The 22,227-nt window shown below is 43.7% G+C and overlaps 1 protein-coding gene across 6 annotated transcripts in view; it reads left to right on the forward strand.

Moving 5' to 3' along the window:
- The window catches only part of LOC118368441 (palmitoyltransferase ZDHHC14-like), a 98,656-nt gene that overhangs the window by 30,776 nt on the left and 45,653 nt on the right, over nt 1–22,227 (forward strand). For all 6 annotated transcript variants that reach the window (XM_052496937.1, XM_052496932.1, XM_052496936.1 and 3 more), the window contains one exon: nt 16,620–16,780. In XM_052496937.1, coding sequence (XP_052352897.1) covers nt 16,620–16,780 — 161 coding nt within the window. The remainder of the gene's footprint in view (nt 1–16,619; nt 16,781–22,227) is intronic.

The raw sequence follows: 22,227 nt of genomic DNA on the forward strand, positions 1-22,227 counted from the left end.
TCAATTCATCAATAATCGTGCTGTAAAAAAAAATCAAAAGTGTGAATAATATGTCAGTGCTTACACAAACATGTCAAAGGGGACTGTTATCACACATGCACAGTTGCATGTAGGCTACTACATACTGTACACGACGAGTGAGTGTCCTGGACCCAGTCTCTCCGCTGGAATGGGCGCTTGTCCCTAGGAAACATGGTCTGTTCTTGCCCTGCCAATGTCTACCCTGCCATCTTTCATCCCAGCTGGACAGCTATTGTGTCACCCACCCCTGTCTTAGCCTATAGTAGGCTCCTATTGAAGAGTTCACACTGCTGGGATGTGGTGTGAACACCCGAGCCCTGCAAGAGGAAAGCGCTTTGTTGCGCTGGTCAAAATGGACCAAACTGCTTCAGTAAGTCTTTGCTATCGCTGACCTCGGCCAAGAAACAGGTTAACCCTTTTCCTGCACAGAATTTGATACGTGACCAGGTTTATTTCTGTATTCTCTGTTTGGATCTGTCAGTCATAACTTCATGCAGGGCAGAACATTGTCCCACGGTTGGAAATGTTTTATTTCTACTCCCAGAGCGCTCATGTAAAGATATACAGGAACCTTATGCTAATTGGACATTCTTTTCTGGTTTCTTGGTATAGGAAACCAAATTCAGTAGGCTCAGTCTGCATGAGACAGTGGACCTTTATGGTGATCATTGTTGTTCTTGGGTTTGAGAAATCCTAGACCACTGCAGACCTAGAACCAATATTAGAAGCAGCTCAATGCGTTATAGAGGCATGTTTAGAAGGGAAAGGGGATATCTAGTTAATTGTACAACTGATTGCATTCAACTGAAATGTATCTTCCGCATTTAACCCAACCCCACTAAATCAGGGAGGGGGGGGCTGCCTTAAATTGACATGGACGTCTTCGTTGCCTGGGGAACAGTGGGTTTTAACTGCCTTGCTCACGTGCAGAATGACAGATTTTTACCTTGTCGGCTCGGGGATTCGATCCAGCAATCTTTCGGTTACTGGCCCATCCCTCTAACCACTAGGCTACCTGCCACCCCCATAGCATATCACTGTAAGGAACGTAAGCTGGGTGGGGTGCTGGCATATCACCCTTAGGCTACATCATATAGTAAGTAAAGCACAAAACAACTGGCGGTCGTCAGACTGCAGTGATGTTTAGCAGATTTCTGTGTACTGTTTAATGACATAACAGGGAAACAGTAACTCAATTCCCTTTGTGTTAACCCACATAAAAAAGCATGTCTTGGATATTTTTTTAACTGGAAAGGGTAAAGATATATGCCAAGATATAATAGAATTAATAAAACGACATTCCCCCACTCAAACCGCAAGCCAAATTCTCTCCCTACGCTGTAATGTCTTCCATATTGTTTGCTGCCACAAATTCAATATAAAAGCTAAACCTGAATTCAAGGACTCTGCCCCTTCAACAGGATGGTTTGTTGGAATGAAAAGGATTTTAATTAATTTCATCGTACATTTCTCCATCGTACAGGGCTTTTCACCCATCCTTTTCTTCTTTGACGTTGCTGTCAGTTCACTTCAATCGTGTGGTTGTTTCCACGGTAACCACTTCCCCACTGGATATTGTCAGTCTCCATGGCAACAATATGCTAAACCTAAGTCCTGGGTTAATAGAGAGAAACAGTAATGGCGTCTTTTTGTAGGCACTAACTCCGCCATGGTTCTTTGGACGTAGCCTATGGGGAAATTAATGGGGTTTTTGTATAAATGCGGAAAATAAGGTCTATGGTAAACAGATGCTCTATGGGATAATCTTCATCGGCTAACTTCACTTTTTCTGATAAGTATTTTTGTAATCAAAAGGCACAAAGGCTTCTTAATTCATAAAGGTAATGTTAACTTACTTATACAGTATTCTCATAGAAAAAATTGTATAAAATATCCTAAACCTGTTTTAACCTCAAACCTTATTCCAAAACCCTATTCTTTCCCCATAGGGATGGCAAAACAACAAAAGCAAAACAAACAAAGAATACGTTTAAATTGGAGATGGACTGTCACTATTTGAAAGGCTGGTAGATGAGGCAGTTTGGATTAGACAGGTAGTATAGCTTTCGCAGAGGGGGCTTCGATGGTACAGCCAGAGAAACAAAGACTGTCTGCCAAACGGGCACGGAGTGCTTCATCAGTGCACCACATCTGCTTCTCTGGTGGTCAGTTCCTCCATAGGACACATTCCTCTGTAGGTACTGGTCTTCCATTGCCCAACATGTGGCACCCACCTGGGGGATGGGCATGGCTGCTGAAAAGCGCACAATATTCACCACATCTCCATCGTACAGGGCAGTGGTTAAAAACAGTCCCCGAGCCTCTAATGCCATCTCTAGACACAGCAGGCAGTGCTCCTTGTAATTCTTACCAACAGATTAAACAATAAAGCCTGGGATGCATTACTTGAATCCAAACAGCTAGCTAGCTGTAAGCCAAAGACATGCCTTTCCATCCCAATTCTGCAACTCTGAGAGTCAAGACCACTCATTTCAAGGGTTTTTCTGTATTTATTCTTTCTACATTGTAGAATAATAGTGAAGGTATCAAAACAATGAAATGGCACATATGGTATCATGTAGTAAACAAAACATTTGAGATTCTTCTAAGTAGCCACCTTTTGCCTTGTTGACCGTTTTGCACACACTTGGCATTCTCTCAACCAGCTTCACCTGGAATGCTTTTGAAGGAGTTTTTACATATACTGAGCACTTATTGGTTGCTCATCCCAAACCATCTCAATTGGGTTGAAGTAGGGTGATTGTGGAGGCCAGGTCATCTGATGCAGCACTCCATCACTCTCCTTCTTGGTCAAATAGTCCTTAGATAGCCTGGAGGTGTGTTGGGTCATTGTCTTGTTGAAAAACAAATGAACCACACATGCGGATATCATCCTTTCACCTACTCTGCGTCTCACAAAGACATGGCGGTTTGGTGGGAAAAAAGGGCAGATTTCCACCTGTCTAATGTCCATTGCTCGTGTTTCTTGGCCCAAGCAAGTCTCTTCTTATTGGTGTCCTTTTAGTAGTGGTTTCTTTGCAGCAATTTGATCATATTGGCCTGATTCACGCAGTCTCCTCTGAACAGTTGATTGCTGAGATGGGTCTTACTTGAACTCTGAAGCATTTATTTGGGCTGTAATTTCTGAGGCTGGTAACTCTTATGAACTTATCCTCTGCAGCAGAGGTAATTCTGTCTTCCTTTCCTGTGGTGGTTCTCATGAGCCAGTTTCATCATTGCACTTGATGGTTTTTGCGACTGCACTTCTTAAGAACCTTCAAAAGTTCTTGACATTTTCCGCATTGACTGACCTTCATGTCTTAAAAGTAATGATGGACTGTCGTATCTCTTTGCTTATTTGAGCTGTTCTTGCCATAATATGGACTTGGTCTTTTACCAAATAGGGCTATCTTCTGTATACCAACCCTACCTTGTCACAACACAACTGATTGGCTCATATGCATTAAGAAGGAAAGAAATTCCACAAATTAAATTAACAAGGCACATGTGTTAATTGAAATGCATTCCGGGTGACTATCCTCATGAAGTTGGTTGAGAGAATGCCAAGAGTGCAAAGCTGTCATCAAGGCAAAGAATCTCAAATATAAAATATATATTGATTTAACACTTTTTGGCTACTACATGATTCCATATGTGTGTTATTTCATGGTGTTGATGTTTGTCTGGTACTGTAAGTGATCAACCCCCACAGCAGTCAAACCCCACATTTGTATGAAAATACAACAAAAATAACAGCCCCCCTGCGATATTTACAGCTCTCTCTGCCTAGGTGTCCTCACGGAGAAGATGACCCCCTCAATATGTCGAAGGCTGATGCAGGCTACAATTAAACATGTATGTCTTATGACTCTTTTTAAGGGTGATTTCACACTTGGTCCCTTTTCAGCCAATTTTTGTGAACTCTGTACGGTTCGCTCAACCCCATCAAACACCTTTCGGATGAATTGGAACACCGATTGCGAGCCAGGCCTAAACACCCAGCATTAGTGCCCGATCTCACTAATGCTCTTGTGGCTGAATGGAAGCAAATCCCCACAGCAATGGAGGCTGTTTTAGCAGAAAGGGGGGGGGGGGACCTACTCCATATTAATGCTCATGATTTTGGAATGAGATGTTTGTCATGCAGGTGTTCACATACTTTTGGTCATATAGTGTTCTGATTGCATTTCGTTCAAATATGAGAAAGATTGTAATCAATTAACTTCCAAAATGTAAGTAGGTATATCTAGCTGTCTGATAACACATTCTGATTAAATGGCTTGTCCTGCATTTTGTAAAAACCCAGAGTGAATGTTGGAAAAAGATCTTGGTTTCTTTCTAAACATAGCAATGTGAAAGCAAAGAGGACTCGGCCCACAAAATAGGTGAACTGGCTAAAGGGTTGAGTCCTCATTCAAAGGCGAGGGCAATGTGAATACAAAGACCACATTTTTAATTTAATTAAATGTTTTACCCCAGAGTTCACTTTAAAGAGGACTATACGTGAAAACACCCTAAATTGGTGTCTTGGAACTACCCATCCCGGATCCGGGAGAATTGTCATCAACTGCACTAATTAGCATAGCTCAACGGTCAAAAAAATATTACTAGAAAATATTCATATTCATGAAATCACAAGTGAAATATAGTGAAACACAGCTTAGCCTTTTGTTAATCACCCTGTCATCTCAGATTTTGAAATTGCTTTACAGCCAAAGCAAGACAAGCATTTGTGTAAGTTTATCGATAGCCTAGCATAGCATTATGTCCAGCTAGAAGCAGGAAGCTTGGTCACGAAAATCAGAAAAGCAATCAAATTATCCGTTTACCTTTGATGATCTTTGGATGTTTTCACTCACGAGACTCCCAGTTAGACAGCAAATGTTCCTTTTGTTCCATAAAGATTATTTTTATACCCAAAATACCTCCGTTTGTTGGTCACGTTATGTTGAGAAATCCACTGGAAATAGCGGTCACAACAACGCCGAAAAATTCCAAATTATATCCATAATATCGACAGAAACATGGCAAACGTTTTTTATAATCAATCCTCAAGGTGTTTTTCAAATATCCATTCGATAATATATCAACCGGGAAAATTGGCTTTTCAGTAGGAGCGAGAGGAAAAATGACTACCTCTGTCTTTTACGCAAGAATCACTCTGAGAGCCCTCAGCTGGCCACTTACACAATGTTGTCGTTTACGCTCATTCTTCAACAAAGGCGTGAAACTACGTCAAAATGCTGTAGACACCTTAGAAAAAGGAATGTGGTTGATATCCCTTTCAATGGCCAATAGGGGTGCATAGGAACACAACGGTTTCAAAATAAGGGGCACTTCCTGATTGGATTTTCCTCAGGGTTTCGCCTGCAATATCAGTTCTGTTATACTCACTGACAATATTTTTACAGTTGGAAACTTTAGAGTTTTCTATCGTAAGCTGTCAATTATATGCATATTCTAGCATCTGGTCCTGAGAAATAGGCGGTTCACTTTGGGAACGTTATTTTTCCAAAAATATAAATAGTACCCCCTAGTTTCAAGAGGTTTTAACAGACCTGCAGTAGCCTAGACATAGCTCCATCGATCCATGTCTGTGGGTAAAGTGAAGGCCTGATGTAGAATGTTCTGCCCTCCTTAATGGCCTCAGTTTGGAACCTCTGTCCGTCTCCATGACCTCATCACCTCTTAACACACCTGACTGTTTCTCCATTATATTTGGCTTGTCACCCAGCGCCAGAATGTATTAGATGCGTTAGGGATGCACATTGCTTCACTGGCTGTCAGTAAACTCAGCATTTAAGGAGAAAACACATTGCACTGAATTACGCTCTGCCGTTCGTTCGCAGTTCATTCCCTTGCTGACTGCGCCGTGTGTTTAAAGCCCCCCATGCCATCTTTATAATTGTATTTTTAAATAATCACTGTATGTCTAATAAATCACTGTGTAAATCACTGTGTGAAAAGAAGGCCTCCTTTTGGGCATTGGCCATGCAGAACCTTTAAATCTGTCATCTGCAGTGGCCGTACAGCATTTACTGTGATACGGCCTCTGTAGAATATCAGGGCATTCATACTACTTGCGCTTCGCGGAGCAGAGCTGTTGTCAAGGAAGTGAGCTTGTGTTTATACAGGACCTCCCATCCCACCTACCATTAACCAACCATGTCAATGTGGAGCTATACGGAGCCCTCCGCATTGTTGCAACATTTTGGAGGTGCTCAGTGATGCGGTACAGAGCTCGATTTGGCCTCCCCGGAGGCGCTGCAATTGCATCACACACTCCGTACAGAGTCTCCAGATCCCAATCCGGAGAAAGCATAAATGGGCTTTTTGGAAGCAAATTTGAAGATATTTACATACACAGACCTGGCTGATAGGATGTTCTAGAGCCAAATCCCTTACCCAGATGAACAGTTATTGGTCTATTATAATCAGATCACATTGTGATGTGGGCAAAAAGTTCCATCCCACCTGACCAGACTAAAATTCCAGGATTTATTTTTCAAACTACAAAAACGGTATCATCATTTTCAAAATGTTAGTGTTATTTGTGGAAATATACTTTTTTTTTAAGCAGGAGACTCACATTTTAAACTGCACTGCCCCTTTAAAGGACTAGAATCGGTTTACACTTGGTTTGCAAATGACTGCCGGCTAAGTACTCTCGGCCGGCAAACTACCGGTGTGTCCATACATTTAATCTAAATAGTCAGAACAGAGTTCATGGTTTGAGATGGTGTGTTTTTTTGTTGCAACTAATTTTGCATACAAATTGCATTACGCAGCCTCCTAGATTAGGAAAAGTCGATATTTTGATCGTATCTAGGCCTAACTGGATCCTGAAATTACTTTCAGAATAGTCCATGTTAGATCAATCTACCCAGAAATGATTAAAACACCTAACCAGTGTATAGGCTAGGCTAAAGAAGAGACATTTCTCGTCAAGCATTTGGCATCAATTCTTACCTCGACATGCTAAGCACTCGAGCCGAGGCAGGCTTCCTCCCTTAACCATGCTTTCATATTAATTATATTTCATGATACTTGGCCTTTTAAGTGGATGGAATTCAATAAAAGTCAAAGAAAGAACAAACTGTCCAAGGTTGGTTGTTTGTGGTAGTTTGGCCAACATAGCCTACAGTCTGTAAAAGCTTGACAAATAGCCTCTAGCTGTCCTTTTGGTCAGAACTTTGAACACCTTTGACATGAAAAGCAGAGTAGAAATGCTTTCAAATTCCCAGGAAAGTCTTAGGATGAGACAATGTACTACCTGAAAGCTACGCCCACCTTGCTTTCAGCAATGAGCCGTGGGAGAGATTTCCTCACATGAGCCTTGTAAAACGCTTCACATCTCTAGCGATTTCTCATTAGCTCTGGTAATTGCTGGATTCATCAATGTGGTATGTATGACCAATCAGACTGAATGGAAGTCAGATTGAATGGGTAGATAAAAAGAGCTCCCTTAACGACATTGGACATTGATTTTTGTTTTTCTAGAGATTTGTACTTTCAGTCTGCTTATTCTGTTTAAACGGACTCACAGAGCACGGCTTGAGTGACTGGCCTCATTTGGATGGGGGGGGTTCTGTGTCAAAACACTTTGGTCTATGGAGAGCTTTTAAATAAATTAGGCCTACCTGGTTTTTCTCCTCGCCGTGATTCCCTTAACTCATGTCTTACATTTTCAGGCACCTGTCTCTTTCTAAGGCGTTGAACCGTTAAACCTTGTCCATTCCCTACAGATGAGACCAGCTCACCTTAAATGGATTTCATGTCAGGGAGATGTCACAGCAGCTCCTGTGGGGTTCCCTTTACGTTAGCTGGTGCGAAACAGGCCGGGATTAGTCTTGTCCAGCCTTCTGCTCAAACTACCAAGGGGGGGTGTGTGTGTGTGTGTGTGTGTGTGTGTGTGTGTGTGTGTGTGTGTGTAAATTGAAGCAACCAAGCCTTGCACTTGGCCTGCATTGACAGGGCTAAACACACTTGGCTTAGGTTTCAGAATGCTTAATTACTCTCCATTAGTGTGTGAACTCTCCAGAGCAACGTTAAATAGGAGTGGTGGGAACCACAGATTCAGGTCATCTGTGAGCTAATTGTCCCACCTCTTCTTACTCACTGGTGTACTACTGGTGATTGTAGCCTATCCCACAGCATAAGCTTAGCAGCCTCTGGTTTCCTGTTCAGTTTTTTTCTTTATGCTCTTGAGAAGTAAAGTTCTTCATTATCGACTTTAGTTTGTTTGATGCACTTATCTGTTCAGCTATGTGAAAAGCGGAGTGTCTTGCGATAGTTGTTGAAATGATTGGAGTCTTTCAGTGTTTTGTATGGTCAGTGTTTTGTATGGGCTGTCTGTTGGCCACTGAATAAGTGGGCTGAATCTGTTTGGTCTCTTGTTGATTGCCCCCTGGCAATAAAGCCAAACAAGCCGCTTATAAACAATACATTATGTTTCTTTTTCGGAGCTCCACTATGACAAAAGAACAGCAACTTGCCCTTTTGTGTTTCCCTCCCAGAGCCTCGCAGGGTGGATCATTTGGGCTGTGGACCTTAGCTCTCTGATAGTGCAGAGATCTATACTGTTTAACAAGCCCTGGATGCATCCAGAGCAGAAAGGAACACTCACTCTACTCATCCTAGCCTGGGTTAACCCTCCCACAGAGGGAGCACAGGTACTCTACCGTCCATATGCTAACAGCAGAGAGACATTCAAACTGTAGTTTCATTCCAACCTGTTAGGTGGTTTGCATCATTGAAAGCAGGCGACACTGGATTGATGGAAACACTATTGATGGACTACTATGGTCAGAGTGAATGACCCTTAGTTCCACTCTGGCCTGCTAAACTGCAGGGTCAGGATCATGGTGGTGGTGATGGGCTATAGATGTAAAGTCCCAGCATGACTCTGAGGGGGTTTGGCCTGGTAATGGATTAGACCGTCAGGCAGGAGCAAGCCTCTGGAATACATCTCCCTTCCTGTAATCTCTACCCACAGGGACAGCCGTGTTCAAAACTAACATGATCTCTCTTCAGACACACAGTGGTGGAGCGGGATCCACTGGGTCTGTACTAATTCATTGGGGCGAGAGATTCGTTATGTGATAGGTTAATGCATGCAGACAACCCAACGTAGCAGGCGTAAAATAAACACCGTGGTGGGGTTTCTGGTCATGACGAGAAACAAAACTACTGTCGGTGGAGGATCTCTTCTGCACTCTTCAACCAATCCTGTAAATGTGGAGGAGTTGTTAAGATGGAGTGTCTTCTTGTGAACGTCCAAAAGCGGAAGTCTCGTCACAGGCTCTTTCCATTTCCCCTGAAAACCAGATGAATCTGGTTGATTCCAAACTGCTGAGGGTGGCATTCATAGTCAGTGGGAGAATCTCAATTGCATACTCCTCAAGCCCTCTCTCCTCGCCTCCTCCTCAAAACCCATTAGAGGAGAAGGTCAGAGGGGAGGGTTTTGAGAAGGATGCAAAGAGAGAGGTCGTGAGGTGTATGCAATTGACATTCTCCCACTGACTATGAATGACTTCTGATCTACCCTGCTCTACCTTCTGATCTACCCTGCTCTACCTTCTGATCTACCCTGCTCTACCTGATCTACCCTGCTCTTCTAACACATGGCTGAGGAAGAGAGAGTGCTCAGACACACAGAGGTTTTCCAGGCACACAGCAGAGCACGTTCAATTTAGTCCATCTCTGGTAGAACATGAACTGCAGGATATTAGACCAGCCAGCCCTGCTGTTATCCCATCAGTATGTGTCTAGAGTAGACCCCTGCTGACAGAGGTTGGACCAAGTCACTATTATTTGAGTCACAAGTAAGTCTCAAGTAGGGCTGTGGCAGTCATGAAATTTTGTTAGCCAGTTGTCAACCAAATAACTGCCATTCTCAATGTATTTGACCATTAATTAGCTATGTCTTCCACCCATAGGCTACAAGCTACTGATGCAGACCTTTGGAACATCTACATTTAAAAGATAAATCCATTATTTATTTTAGACAGGTCTAAAGAAACATGATATGAAGAAAATGTTTATTTCAGAAGAACAGAATAGCATACTCTGCATTTTCCTTATGTTAGGCCCTGTGCTATGCCATATGGCTGTGAGCTACACTAGTTTATTTAGCAGACAAGATTTGCTTAGAATTCTATGGCATTATTTTTTATTATGTTATAGTATAACGAATACAATTGAACATGGCTTCATAAAATAGAAAGGATATTTTCTCAGATTTCAAAGGAAGTGCGCACATGCGGCTATTCTGTGTTGAGCGGTTGAAAAAGAAACTGGTCCTCTATGCTTCATTTAGAGTTACTTATGTAACTTGAGTTGTGATACAAATGTTGGGCCATATATTTTGATTTTTAATACATTCTAAGGCTGCATGATGGAACTAATGATGATCTGAAAAAAGTTGCAAGCTGCACACACTTCATCATTCTCTCATTCACAATTTGACAAGCACTTGATAATATTCTCATCAGTCCTCGAATTTCCCGGCGGCATCCCCCTTGTGTGGCCGTAATGCCCCCTAAAAAATCCATGCCTTTTGTGGCCAAAGTTGCCATTGTGCCCTTGGGATGAATATAATATGCTACTTATAATTCCTTTCTCCCAGCTGCTGTGCTCCAAAGCACTTATCATTCACATAGCTCTCTCAGATATGCCCGTCACGTGATCGGTTCCCTCTCCCATGCATTTCAGCTAAGAAGTAGGCTACAAGTGAATGAAGACGGACACATCGGGGATGCAACTGCCCGCGTACCTCTTATCGAATTCCGAGGTGCATATTGAAGATGTTAGAACTGTCCACGTTTACTTTTCTTCAGCCAATAAGATGAGTAGGCCTATGTCAATATACTGTCCCCCATAGTACAAAAGTTGACCTATTCGAGAAATAAATATTCCAATAATACTCTGGGAAAGTTGTGGGATGTGATAGATCCCAACTTAATACAACCACTCGCATGATTTTTTTTAAAAAAGCAATGAGGCTGATCGTTTAGCTTAAAATGTTGATAAAGTATTTGGCCACTTTAGTTGTGATACAAACCTTATCAAAACATATAGGCCTATGGGCTAGGATTCATGAGGTGTGTGACTTTGAAAAAGTGCGGTATCTTGCCTTAATGCACAAGCTGGGCATCATTCACAAGTGATAATACATAATTCACAAGTGATAGGCTAATATTGTCACCCATCAGACTATTCTTAATGTAATGTTGTCTTTACATGTACTAAATAATGCGTGTGAAATTAGTTTGGATTTAGAATTGACCGTTATCTCGGAACAGGGGCACTTAAAATAGCGAATGGAGGACGCTTTTCCCATAGTTCATTTTCATGCCAGCCAGGTAGACTATATTCCTGTTGTAAAGTGAAGCAATGTGCTTAATATTAGGAAAGTTTATAAATACATATAGTAGGCCTATCCTTTAGAAAGCTGATGGGATCTTCCTATTTTTAATATAGCCATCAAAACTGTGATTTCTCACGCAATTGCATATCCTATAGAAATGTTGTGCAACTCATGGGCACTCATTAAGTGTTTGATTATATTTTTGATTACATTTGCATTGTCAGAGTGATTTAGAGGGACAATAGAGTGCTGAGTACCAGGCAGTTATCAAGTGTGGTAGGCTACTAATTACCATCAGCAGCATCAGAGCTTAGAAGGAGCCTAATTACCATGACTAATCGGTCATGTGGAATTTGACTGCCGTCATGACTCGTGACCGCCGGCATGGCGGTAATACGGTCACTTTAACAGCCTTAGTTTCAACTCACAAGGTCCAAGTCGCAAGTCAAGTCCCCAGTAGAATGGGTCGAGAGTCAAGTCCAAAGTCGTGCATTCTAAGAGCAAGTCCCCCAAAAGATTCAAATTAAGTCTGAAGTAAAGTAAAATAAACATCTATACAGGCAATGACTTGTTCAACTACACATTATTGTATATTTATTGAGGCTAACAGACAGCCCTTTTCATTATTTTGTCTACAACAAATTCCAAATGCAAGCTTCATAAGTCAATTATACATTTCAAGCGATGTTGACATACCAAAAGACCAGTAGGCCTATGCTAGTAATTGGTGCGTGACGCCTCTCTGGTGAGCTTGCAAGGTAAACAGTTCATATTCTTGATCACATATTAGTTTTGGCGCATGTTCATTTATGGCAAACCTCTCTCCTTACGATTGATCTGCACCCGATCCTATAGCTGTACAACAAATCACCAATCTGTTCGGTGGCTGTAGGATCGGATGGAAAGCATGATCTGTCTGTGGACTTTTCCCTCAGAAATATTGTAACGTATTCTGGCAAATAAATGACATCTTCTTCCCATAAGTATTGAAGGTAGTGCGATGATATCTTTAGACATATAGCCAATACCATCACTGAGGAATATTAATTATAACCCACCCAAACAAGGCCTATTGGAAATATGGAAAATGATCAATGAAGTCATCAGGTAGCCAGACTATTGTTGTGGCAAAGGTGCATCTGTAGCCAATTGCTAAATGGTACTTTATGTGGATAATTTACAGTAGGTAGGTAGGTATAGGCTATTATGTTTTAATTCGTGTTTTTTTTAAGCGCTTTCTGGTCACTTTTGAGTGTGTGTTTCCTTTGCGCACCAACGCTGATGACTGGTCAACAGTCCAGAATAGCAACTTTTTGGTTCTGAAGCACAGATTAATGTTTTTTTTTAAACAAGAATTTGGTGTTAATGCCATAGGCCTATGTTAGTGACCAGATCAAATAAGCAAAGGTAGAAATACAAAATACAAATGGTTGTAAAAAACATTTTTCTTGATTTCAGTTTCACACTTGCAACCTCCCAGAATCTTCTTACTGCTCTAGCTTACCCGACCTGTGTTGATTGATAGTTTGCAGGCAGCAACTGCTGCCCAGTTGTGGTATTAATAAAGCCTTCATAATGTAGTGTCCCATGGACCCTGGCAGCAGCCCCACGAGGGATGGGAGCGTTGGAATGGGATTGGCAAGGACCAGGGTGTAACCTTAGTGGCAGGCCAGCAGTCCCGGCACGCAGACACCTGATACACAGAACCGGAAAAGACCGTGGATCGGAAGACTGTCACACCCGCAATCTGGCCGTCAATACACTCCTCTCACCTCCTGGCCAAGGTTCCTTTAGATTTGGCTGCATTCATTTTGGCTAGTCGACGAAACAAAATCTGAAACCTGAGATGGTTACATTTTTACCAGCCAGCGTTAGAACATTGGTGGATCCTTAGCGCTACTGCACCAAAGCCCAGAATGACATACTTATTAATAGTGTGGCCAGGTTGGTGGGAGTGCTGGCTCCAGTCCTGGCACTGGCTCTGCACAGTGGGTATGGCCAGGCTTCCAAGGCGTTGCCATCTGGAGGGAGGTGATGGTGATACATTCAGGATGACTTATATCCGCTTGGAAGTAACAGGCCTCTGCCATAACTCTGCTGGATAGTCAACCACCACAGCTCCCTGCTTCACAGTATCTTTGCCTAGTATGCTGTGTTTCCTGGTTCTCACATAGTGCCGGTAACTAACAGATGGCAAACGTGACTAAAGATAGCCTGCTTTCACCTCTCTTATCACATCTCTAAATCCACATACGCGAAAGGATGTATGTCACCTCTCTCCCACTTGTCACTCTCATCAACCTATCACTATCACTGCCTTTTAGAGGCCCTAGCCAGGTCTTTATGATCAAGTGTGTTTTTGCTTGGAATTGATTTTCATACAACAATCAATGAATGAGAGTAGCTTAAGTGCTCTGAACGGCAGTAATGCTTGTCCTCTCATCGCAGGCATTTCCCCCTCCTGCTGTTGAATATCATACTAATGGAATAATGGAGCCCTCTCGCCTCGCTGGACCCTATCGCATGTCATCTAGCCCCCTCACAACAATTCATCCTTTCTGAGAGACAATAATGGAGGTTTAGGATCACTTCTCCTTCTGTGTTGCGAATGGAACAATTTGGGCACAGTTCAATGTTAAGTGATTTGTTATTTGTGAATGGCATTTGTTGACGTGTGTGTGACTCATGAACCGTTTTTACAAGTCTGATCAGGTGAAGTCCTTCCTCCTTACATCCTTAAGTGATCATTGCAATATCTCTGCTAAATCCCTGGTTCTAAAATATGTGGTTAACTTTATGGATAAAAGGTAACATTGTGCTGCCTGCTTCATGGATCTGTCAAAGGCCTTCTTCACTCACTGCTAATTCAGAAGCTTTCCTCAATTGACCTTCCCGCATTCAACAGTTTTCAAAATGACATAACAGATAGAACTCAATGTGTTATATACTGATGGTGTTAAATCGGGGTTTTCTGGACATAACAAAAAGTGTCCCACACTTGTCTATTTGTGGAAAAATCCCCCTGATTCTCTAGCAGATTAGTAAGAATGGCCCCGTGTTTGATACTGTATATACAGTGCATTCGGGAAGTACTCGGACCCCTTGACTTTTTCCGCATTTTGTTACGTTACAATTTTCCTTCATCAGTCTACACACACTACCCCATAATGACAAAGCAAAAACAGTTTTTTTTATTTTGCTAATAAACCGAAGTATTCGGAGCCTCCAAATTTGAGCTCAGGTGCATCCTGTTTCCATTGATCATCCTTGAGATGTTTCAAACAACTTCAGTCCACCTGTGGTAAATTTAATTGATTGGACTTGATTTGGAAAGGCACACACCTGTCTATATAAGATCCAACGGTTGACATGGCTTGGTTTTTGTTCTGACATGCAATGAGGTTGAAGGAATTGTCCGTAGTGCTCCGAGACAGGATTGTGTCAAGACACAGATCTGTGGAATGGTACCAAACAATTTTTGCAGCAAGAACACAGTGGCCTCCATCAATCTTAAATGGGGGAAGTTTGTAACCACCAAGACTCTTCCTAGAGCTGGCCGCCTAGCCAAACTGAGCAATCAGGAGAAAGGCATTGGACCAAGAACCCGATGGTCACTCTGACAGAGCTCCAGAGTTCCACTGTGGAGATGGAAGAACCTTCCAGAAGGACAACCATCTCTGCAGCACTCCACCAATCCGGCCTTTATGGAAGCCACTCCCCAGTAAAAGGCACATGACAGCCAGCCTGGAGTTTGCCAAAAGAACTCAGACCATGAGAAACAATAGTTTTTATAGTAATAGTTTTTTTTTGTAAACATTTGTAAAAACCTATTTTGCCTTGTCATTATGGGGTATTGTATGGAGATTTATGAGGGGGGAAAAATAATTTAATACATTTTAGACTAAGGCTGTAACGTAACAAAATGTGGAAAAAGTTAAGGGATCTGAATAGTTTCTGAGTGCACTGTATATACAGTCAAAAGTTTGTACACCTACTCATTCAAGGGTTTTTCTTTATTTGTACTATTTTCTATGACAGCTCTACACACTCTTGGCATTTCTCTCAAGTTTCACCTGGAATACTTTTCAAACAGTCTTGAAGGAGATCCCACATATACTGAGCACTTGTTGGCTTGTTTGTCCTTCACTCTACGGTCCAACTCATCCCAAGCATTGCCTTTATGGCAATTCAGAAAACTGATTGCGGACCTTATTACTGATGAATGTCTTTGATTTATGACAGAGTTTTCCTTTCCTTTCTGCTTGCATTTGGTATTTCTATTTTGATGTGTGCATTTTCTGTCATTTCTGTAATTCAGGGCTCATCTGTAAAATAGACCTTGGTCTCAGTTTGACTCCCTGATTCCAAATAATAATACAAAAAATGTACTTCTCAAAGTATTGTCATACAATACTTGCTCTCCTTTGCCTTTCAGTACTTTCTTTTTATATTTTACCCCCATTTGTCTCCCCAATTTCGATCTTGTCTCGTTGCTGCACCTCCCCAACGGGCTCGGGAGAAGCGAAGGTGGAGTCATGCGTCCTCCGAAACATGACACGCATAACCGCGCTCCTTAACACCAGCCAGCTTAACCCAGAAAAGCCGCACCAATGCTGTAGGAGGAAACACCGTTCAACTGCTGCGGGCCGCCGCTCAAATAGTGGATAGAGCGTGATGAGTCAAGTTGAGCTATTGGACAAATTCAGATGCTTCGTTCTGTTTGCTTCCGTCTTTAACAAATGTTTTGCAACGTAATCGGAGTAATGAATACGCCTGAGGCGAGCCAGCACTAGGGGGAGAGAGGTGTCAGGCGTAAAAAAAAAAAAACTGTGGTGCGCATATGTCTGGTTATGCTGTCTTGCATGCAAATTCCCCAGAGTAGCCTCAAGTTTACCTCTTCCTCTCTGGTTTTATTTAAATTACACAACTTTCCCCAGGCCTTTTATAGCCAATCGTCTAGTTAGGCTATAAGATTAAAAATAAAGTTTTTAGATAAGAGGTGATGAGTCTCTGTATCTAATATCTACGCTCTGCTTTGAAATTGAGCTTGGTGTGGAGGATAATTCTACCCACTTCCGACCCAACACTTTTTCCTGTCCTGCAAACATACATCGCTGTTTCTAGTGATGGTCATGTGTTTGGCTTGGTGCAGCCTGCTCTGAATACTACAGTATACTGAAGATCTGTATGAGTCTGACTCTGGCCCTTTCTCTCTCGTGTTCTACCCTAGCTGTCCGTTCCTGTCGATGCAGATCACCCCAGCCATCCCAGTGATAGGGGGGGTGCTGTTTGTCTTTGTGCTGGGGACTCTCTTCAGGACCAGCTTCAGTGACCCAGGGGTCCTGCCCCGAGCAACGCCTGATGAAGCTGCTGACCTGGAGAGACAGATCGGTAAGGAGACCTCTCTCTATTCGCTCTTTGTCACATTTCCTCTTTCTCCCTCTTCTTCTTAATCCTCCCTCTCACACACTCCCTCCCACACGTCTCACACGCCCTCCTCCTTTTCTTCCCTCCCTCCTTCTTTCATGTTCCCTCCTCTGTACATCCACCCCTTTCTCTCACCTTGACCTCCACCTGCTAGGCCAAGACCAGTGGTCTTGTTGTCTCACTGATGCCTCTCCCTCAGGGGTAGCTGTGTTCCATTATGCCCCTGGTAGGTCACATACAGTGCATCCGGAAAAGATTTAGACCCTTTGACTTTTTCCACATTTTGTTACGTTACAGCCTCATTCTAAAATCGATTAAATACATGTTTTTCCTCATCAATCTACAAACAATACCCCATAATGAAAAAGCGACAACAGGTTTACATTGTTTTTGTTGCAAATGCATTACAAATAAAAAACAAATATCTTATTTACATGATGTTCAGACTCTTCACTGTGAGACTCGAAATTGAGCTCAGGTGCATCCTGTTTCCATTGATCATCCTTGATGTTTTTACAGCTTGATTAACTGTAGAATTCAATTGATTGGAAAGGCACACACCTGTCTATATAAGGTCCCACAGTTGACAGTGCATGTCAGAGCAACAACCCAGCCGTGAGGTTGAAGGAATTATCCGTAGAGCTCCGAGATATTATTGTGTCAAGGCACAGGTCTGGGGAAGTGTACCAAAAAATGTCTGCAGCATTGAAGGTCCCCAAGAACACAGTGGCCTCCATCATTCTTAAATGGGAGAAGTTTGGAACCACCAAGACGGCCAAACTGAGCAATAGGGGGAGAAGGGCCTTGGTCAGGGAGGTAACCACCTGAAGGTCACTCTGACAGAGCTCCAGCGTTTCCTCTGTGGAGTTGGGAGAACCTTCCAGAAGGACAACCATCTCTGCAGCACTCCACTAATCAGGCCTTTATGGTAGAGTGTTGAGGTTAGGGCTCTCTGCAGGCCAGAAGCCGCCACTCAGTAAAAGGCACATGATAGCCCGCTTGGAGTTTGCCAAAAGGCACCTAGAAACTCTGACCATGAAAAACTAGATTCTCTGGTCTGATGAAACCAAGATTGAACGCTTTGGCCTGAATGCCACCATCCCTACGGTGAAGCATGGTGGTGGCAGCATCATGCTGTGGAGATGTTTTTCAGCAGCAGGGACTGGGAGACTATTCAGGATCGGGGGAAAGATGCACCGACTTTGAACAACAACACTCCTCATTTGGGCAAATTATAAAATGATTGTTTTTAGAGAATAAACAAACTGAAGGCTGTGGGAACTTGTGAGCCCATCACATCTTCAAAACTGCATCTCCCATTTCCCATGATCCTACAGCACAGTCCCTCTATCAGCTCTGTAGTTCATCCCAGGATCACCTACCATGCCCATGTCTGTCATTGGCAGCATCCACACAAAAACTGCCTCTTGCCCAGATCCAAGGGTGTATCTGTAGTGGTGAACCAAGCAGTGATTAGCTGCTGTCTACATTGACAGATCTTTCTATTTATCTGTTCTTAATATAAACCTCTGAATCCAGCTATCCCACAATGGTGATTTTAGGACCATGTTAGGGCTCACTACCCTTCCACCCCCAAGCACAGACTGAGCACCCCTCCAGTTTATGAAATCTCCGGTCCTGATTAATGCTGCCCATACATTAACCTGGCTAGAATACTGGCTAGAGGTCCTTTGTCAGAAATGCCAGATTTAACCCACTGAGAGAAAGGTCACTTGCTTTTCCCATAGTGAGGAGAGAGAGTTAAATGTCATGTGGATTGCATACTCTGACTGTCAGGTTATTTCTCTCTCTCACTCCCTTATTCCCTCCACTCCTTCCACCTCTCCCTCATTCCCGCTCTCGCTCTGGTTCCCACTGTTGCCCAATACTCCAGTCATGCAGTGGATGGATGACATGCAGACACATTAAAGCAGATCTGATAGCTCTTATCCTGCTCCAGCTCCCACAATGAGTAGGCATCTTACTCTGCTTCAGACTCACTCTTTGTGTTTTATCTCTGCCTTCACCTTTATAGTCCTTGACTCCTCCCCCCCCCTCGCTCATCTTTCTCTCTGTGACTTGGCCTATCTCACATGAATCTTTCTGGGCTCTTTCACCATCTCCCTTTCCATCTCTCTCTGTCACACGCACGCACACACACACACACACACACTCGCACACCCACGCCAGGGCTCATTCCTCACGTTTACAGGCTGTATTTCTCAGGCTGTGTGTGTAAGTGGCTGGCTGCTCCCATCCGTCCTCAGCCTAGACAGCCATGCTCTTTTCCAGCAGCGCAACCTTAAGACTTGACACACACAAGCGCACGAACACACACACACACACACACACACACACTGGCTGCACGTCTCTGAGAAGACGAGAGGGGGCTCTCATTAGTGGAGCTGAAGCTCTCCCTCTCGCTGTGCTTCACAGCGTTAGGAGACGTGGGTATGCGGTGTTGTCATAGCATGGTATGTTATGTATTCTCTCTTTCACTGGAAGAATGCGTATTCTACAGGCCGCTCTGCTACTGGTGGTAGGTGCTTCCTTTACGACGCACGCTGTTATTACAAAGCCTTTTTTACTGTCTGTGTTTTACAGGGTTCTAACTGTGCAGACAGACGAGAGACTCTCTGGCAACTCGGCTCATGTCATCAACTCCCTCCCTGCCTGGGTTGATATTGTGGGAAAATACCAAAGTCTGGCAGTCAGTCTGTAAAAAGGCGGATACATACAACTCAGATTTATGGGTTTTTATTTGTACAAGCCCAGTAGTGTTGATTTTTGAAATATACTACCTGGCCTATGATGGACAACGATAAAACACAGTATCTCACCTATCCGATGTATGTGACAATAAAATACAATAAAAGTCACGGTTTATTTGTCAGTTTGAATCCATTTTCCTGGTAGTGTTGCTGAAGGTAACGAGCAGTGGGTTCCAAGGACCAGAGCTGGTGTTGCTGGGAGAGAATAACTAAATATAGGCATATTAACTCATGGGACTGGTTCCTGGAGAGAGAGGGCGAGGCAGAGCGAGAATCTCCCTGCTTCAGCGGCCTTCACAGTGTGAGGGACGGAAGGGATTCAGATAGTTTCTGCCCGCTGTGGTCAGTCGCATTTTGCAGAGAGAAACACTGTCAGAGTGTATTAGTGGTCCTTAAAATGAGACCTACTGATGCTTGGCGTGACATGACGTGCACATTGTCCAATTTGTCTCTGGCCTAAGTGCTTGTTATGTTGCCTAGCTTGTCGTGTTATGACAGTGTGGTGTGAGCTCTCCCTAACTCCTTGGAACGATGACACCGTCAGTCAGTCAGGCTGAGTTAGAATAGATCACAGAGTGAAGTAATGTTTGACCTCAACTTGAACTGGTTCTTCCTTAATTCCCAGCAGCCTTCTGAATAATTCATGCTCTTGTCGTCCATTCAAAGTGGTAAAGGGCCTCAGTTCACCTCTGGTATTGATCTGTTGTGAAACTACAGACAGAATGGGACGGAACACGGTGCCTATTCATCAGTGCCCCTATGTCTGGGATACAATGTGTGTCCTATAACAGGAAGTGCAGTGTTGTGTCCTGTGTTGTTGTAGATGTTTGCTGGATGGACACATCTGTCTATTGTTAGGGGAACCACAGAGTGGAACTGTGATTTGCTGAGAGCAGCAACTTTCTCACTCCCACTTTCACTCACTCACTCTTTCTCTCCTGCAATAACTCTCCACCTCACCTACTCTCCATCTCACTCCCATCTCCATCGGGCTCAGTGGCTAAAGCCTGCTGTGTAAATCAATGGGCCCCTGTCCTGACTCCTGTCCTGTCCTGTACACTACATTACCAAAACTATGTAAACACCTGCTTGTCGAACATCTTATTCCAAAATCAGGGGCATGAATATGGAGTTGGTCCCCCCCCCCCCTTTCTGCTAAAACAACCTCCACTCTTCTGGGAAGGCTTTCCACTAGATGTTGGAACATTGCTGCTGGGACTTGCTTCCATTCAGCCACGAGCGTTAGTGAGGTCGGCACTGATGTTGGGCGATTAGGCCTGGCTCGGAGTCAGCGTTACAATTCATCCCAAAGGTGTTCGGTGGGGTTGAGGTCAGGGCTCTGTGCAGGTCAGTCATGTTTTTCCACATCGATCTATACAAACCATTTCTGAATGGACCTCGCTTTGTGCACGGGGGCATTGTCATGCTGAAACAGGAAAGGGCCTTCCCCAAACTTTAGCCGCAAAGTTGGAAGCACAGAATCGTCTAGAATGTCATTGTATGCTGTAGCGTTAAGATTTCCCTTCACTGGAACTAAGGGTCCTAGCCGTAACCATGAAAAATAGCCCCAGACCATTATTTCTCCTCCACCAAACTTTACAGTTGGCACTATGCATTCGGGAATGTAGCGTTCCCCTGGCAACCGCTAAACACAATGTGTCCGTCAGACTGCCAGATGGTGAAGTGTGATTCATCACTCCAGAGAACACTTTTCCACTGCTCCAGAGTCCAATGGCAGCGAGCTTTGCACCACTCCAGCCGATGCTTAGCATTGCGCATGGTGATCTTAGGCTTGTGTGCGGCTACTCGGCCATGGAAACCCATTCCATGAAGCTCCCGACGAACAGTTCTTGTGCTGACGTTGCTTCCAGAGGCAGTTTGGAACTCGGTAGTGAGTGTTGCAACCGAGGGTCGACGATTTTCACGCGCTTCAGCACTCAGCAGTCCCGTTCTGTGAGCTTGTGTGGCCTACCACTTCGCGGCTGAGTCGTTGTTGCTCCTAGACGTTTTCACTTCACAATAACAGCACTTATAGTTGAACGGGGCAGCTCTAGCAGGGCAGACATTTAACAAAATGACTTGCATCCTATGATGGTGCCACGTTGAAAGTCACTGAGCTCTTCAGTAAGGCCATTCTACTGACAGTGTTTGTCTATGGAGATTGCATGGCGGTGTGTTCGATTTTTATGCTACGGTTGTGGCTGAAATAGCCGAATCCACTCATTTAAATGGGTGTCCACATACTTTTGTGTATATAGTGCATGTGTGTACTGGATATGATAGTCGGGGAACTCTCCAGCACAGTCAGCCTAGTAGATCAATCTCCACTGTTGTTAGTGCAGCTCCTCTTTCCAGGTATCCTGTTTGTCTGCCTGTCTGCCATGTTTAGCAATGCAGGCCCTGGGCAGAAGTGGCATCACCGCAGAGACTTGAGAATCTGGCATCCTCCAGGTGGGTGCATGCCAACTCCAAAAGCTCTCAGAAAGACATTACCAGAACGACGGTGGAGATGTCTCTTCCTCTTCCTGGTCTCTTCTGCTGTGCGTGCCAGAGACCGAGTGTCGACGAGCCAGTAAAGGTCAGGGGATGTTTCTAAAGCCTGTGGCCATGCTAAACTCCTGCTCCTCTCCCTGCAGAGGA

Source organism: Oncorhynchus keta, chromosome 35 (genome assembly GCF_023373465.1).
Source record: "Oncorhynchus keta strain PuntledgeMale-10-30-2019 chromosome 35, Oket_V2, whole genome shotgun sequence".
Classification (NCBI taxonomy): Eukaryota; Metazoa; Chordata; class Actinopteri; order Salmoniformes; family Salmonidae; genus Oncorhynchus; species Oncorhynchus keta.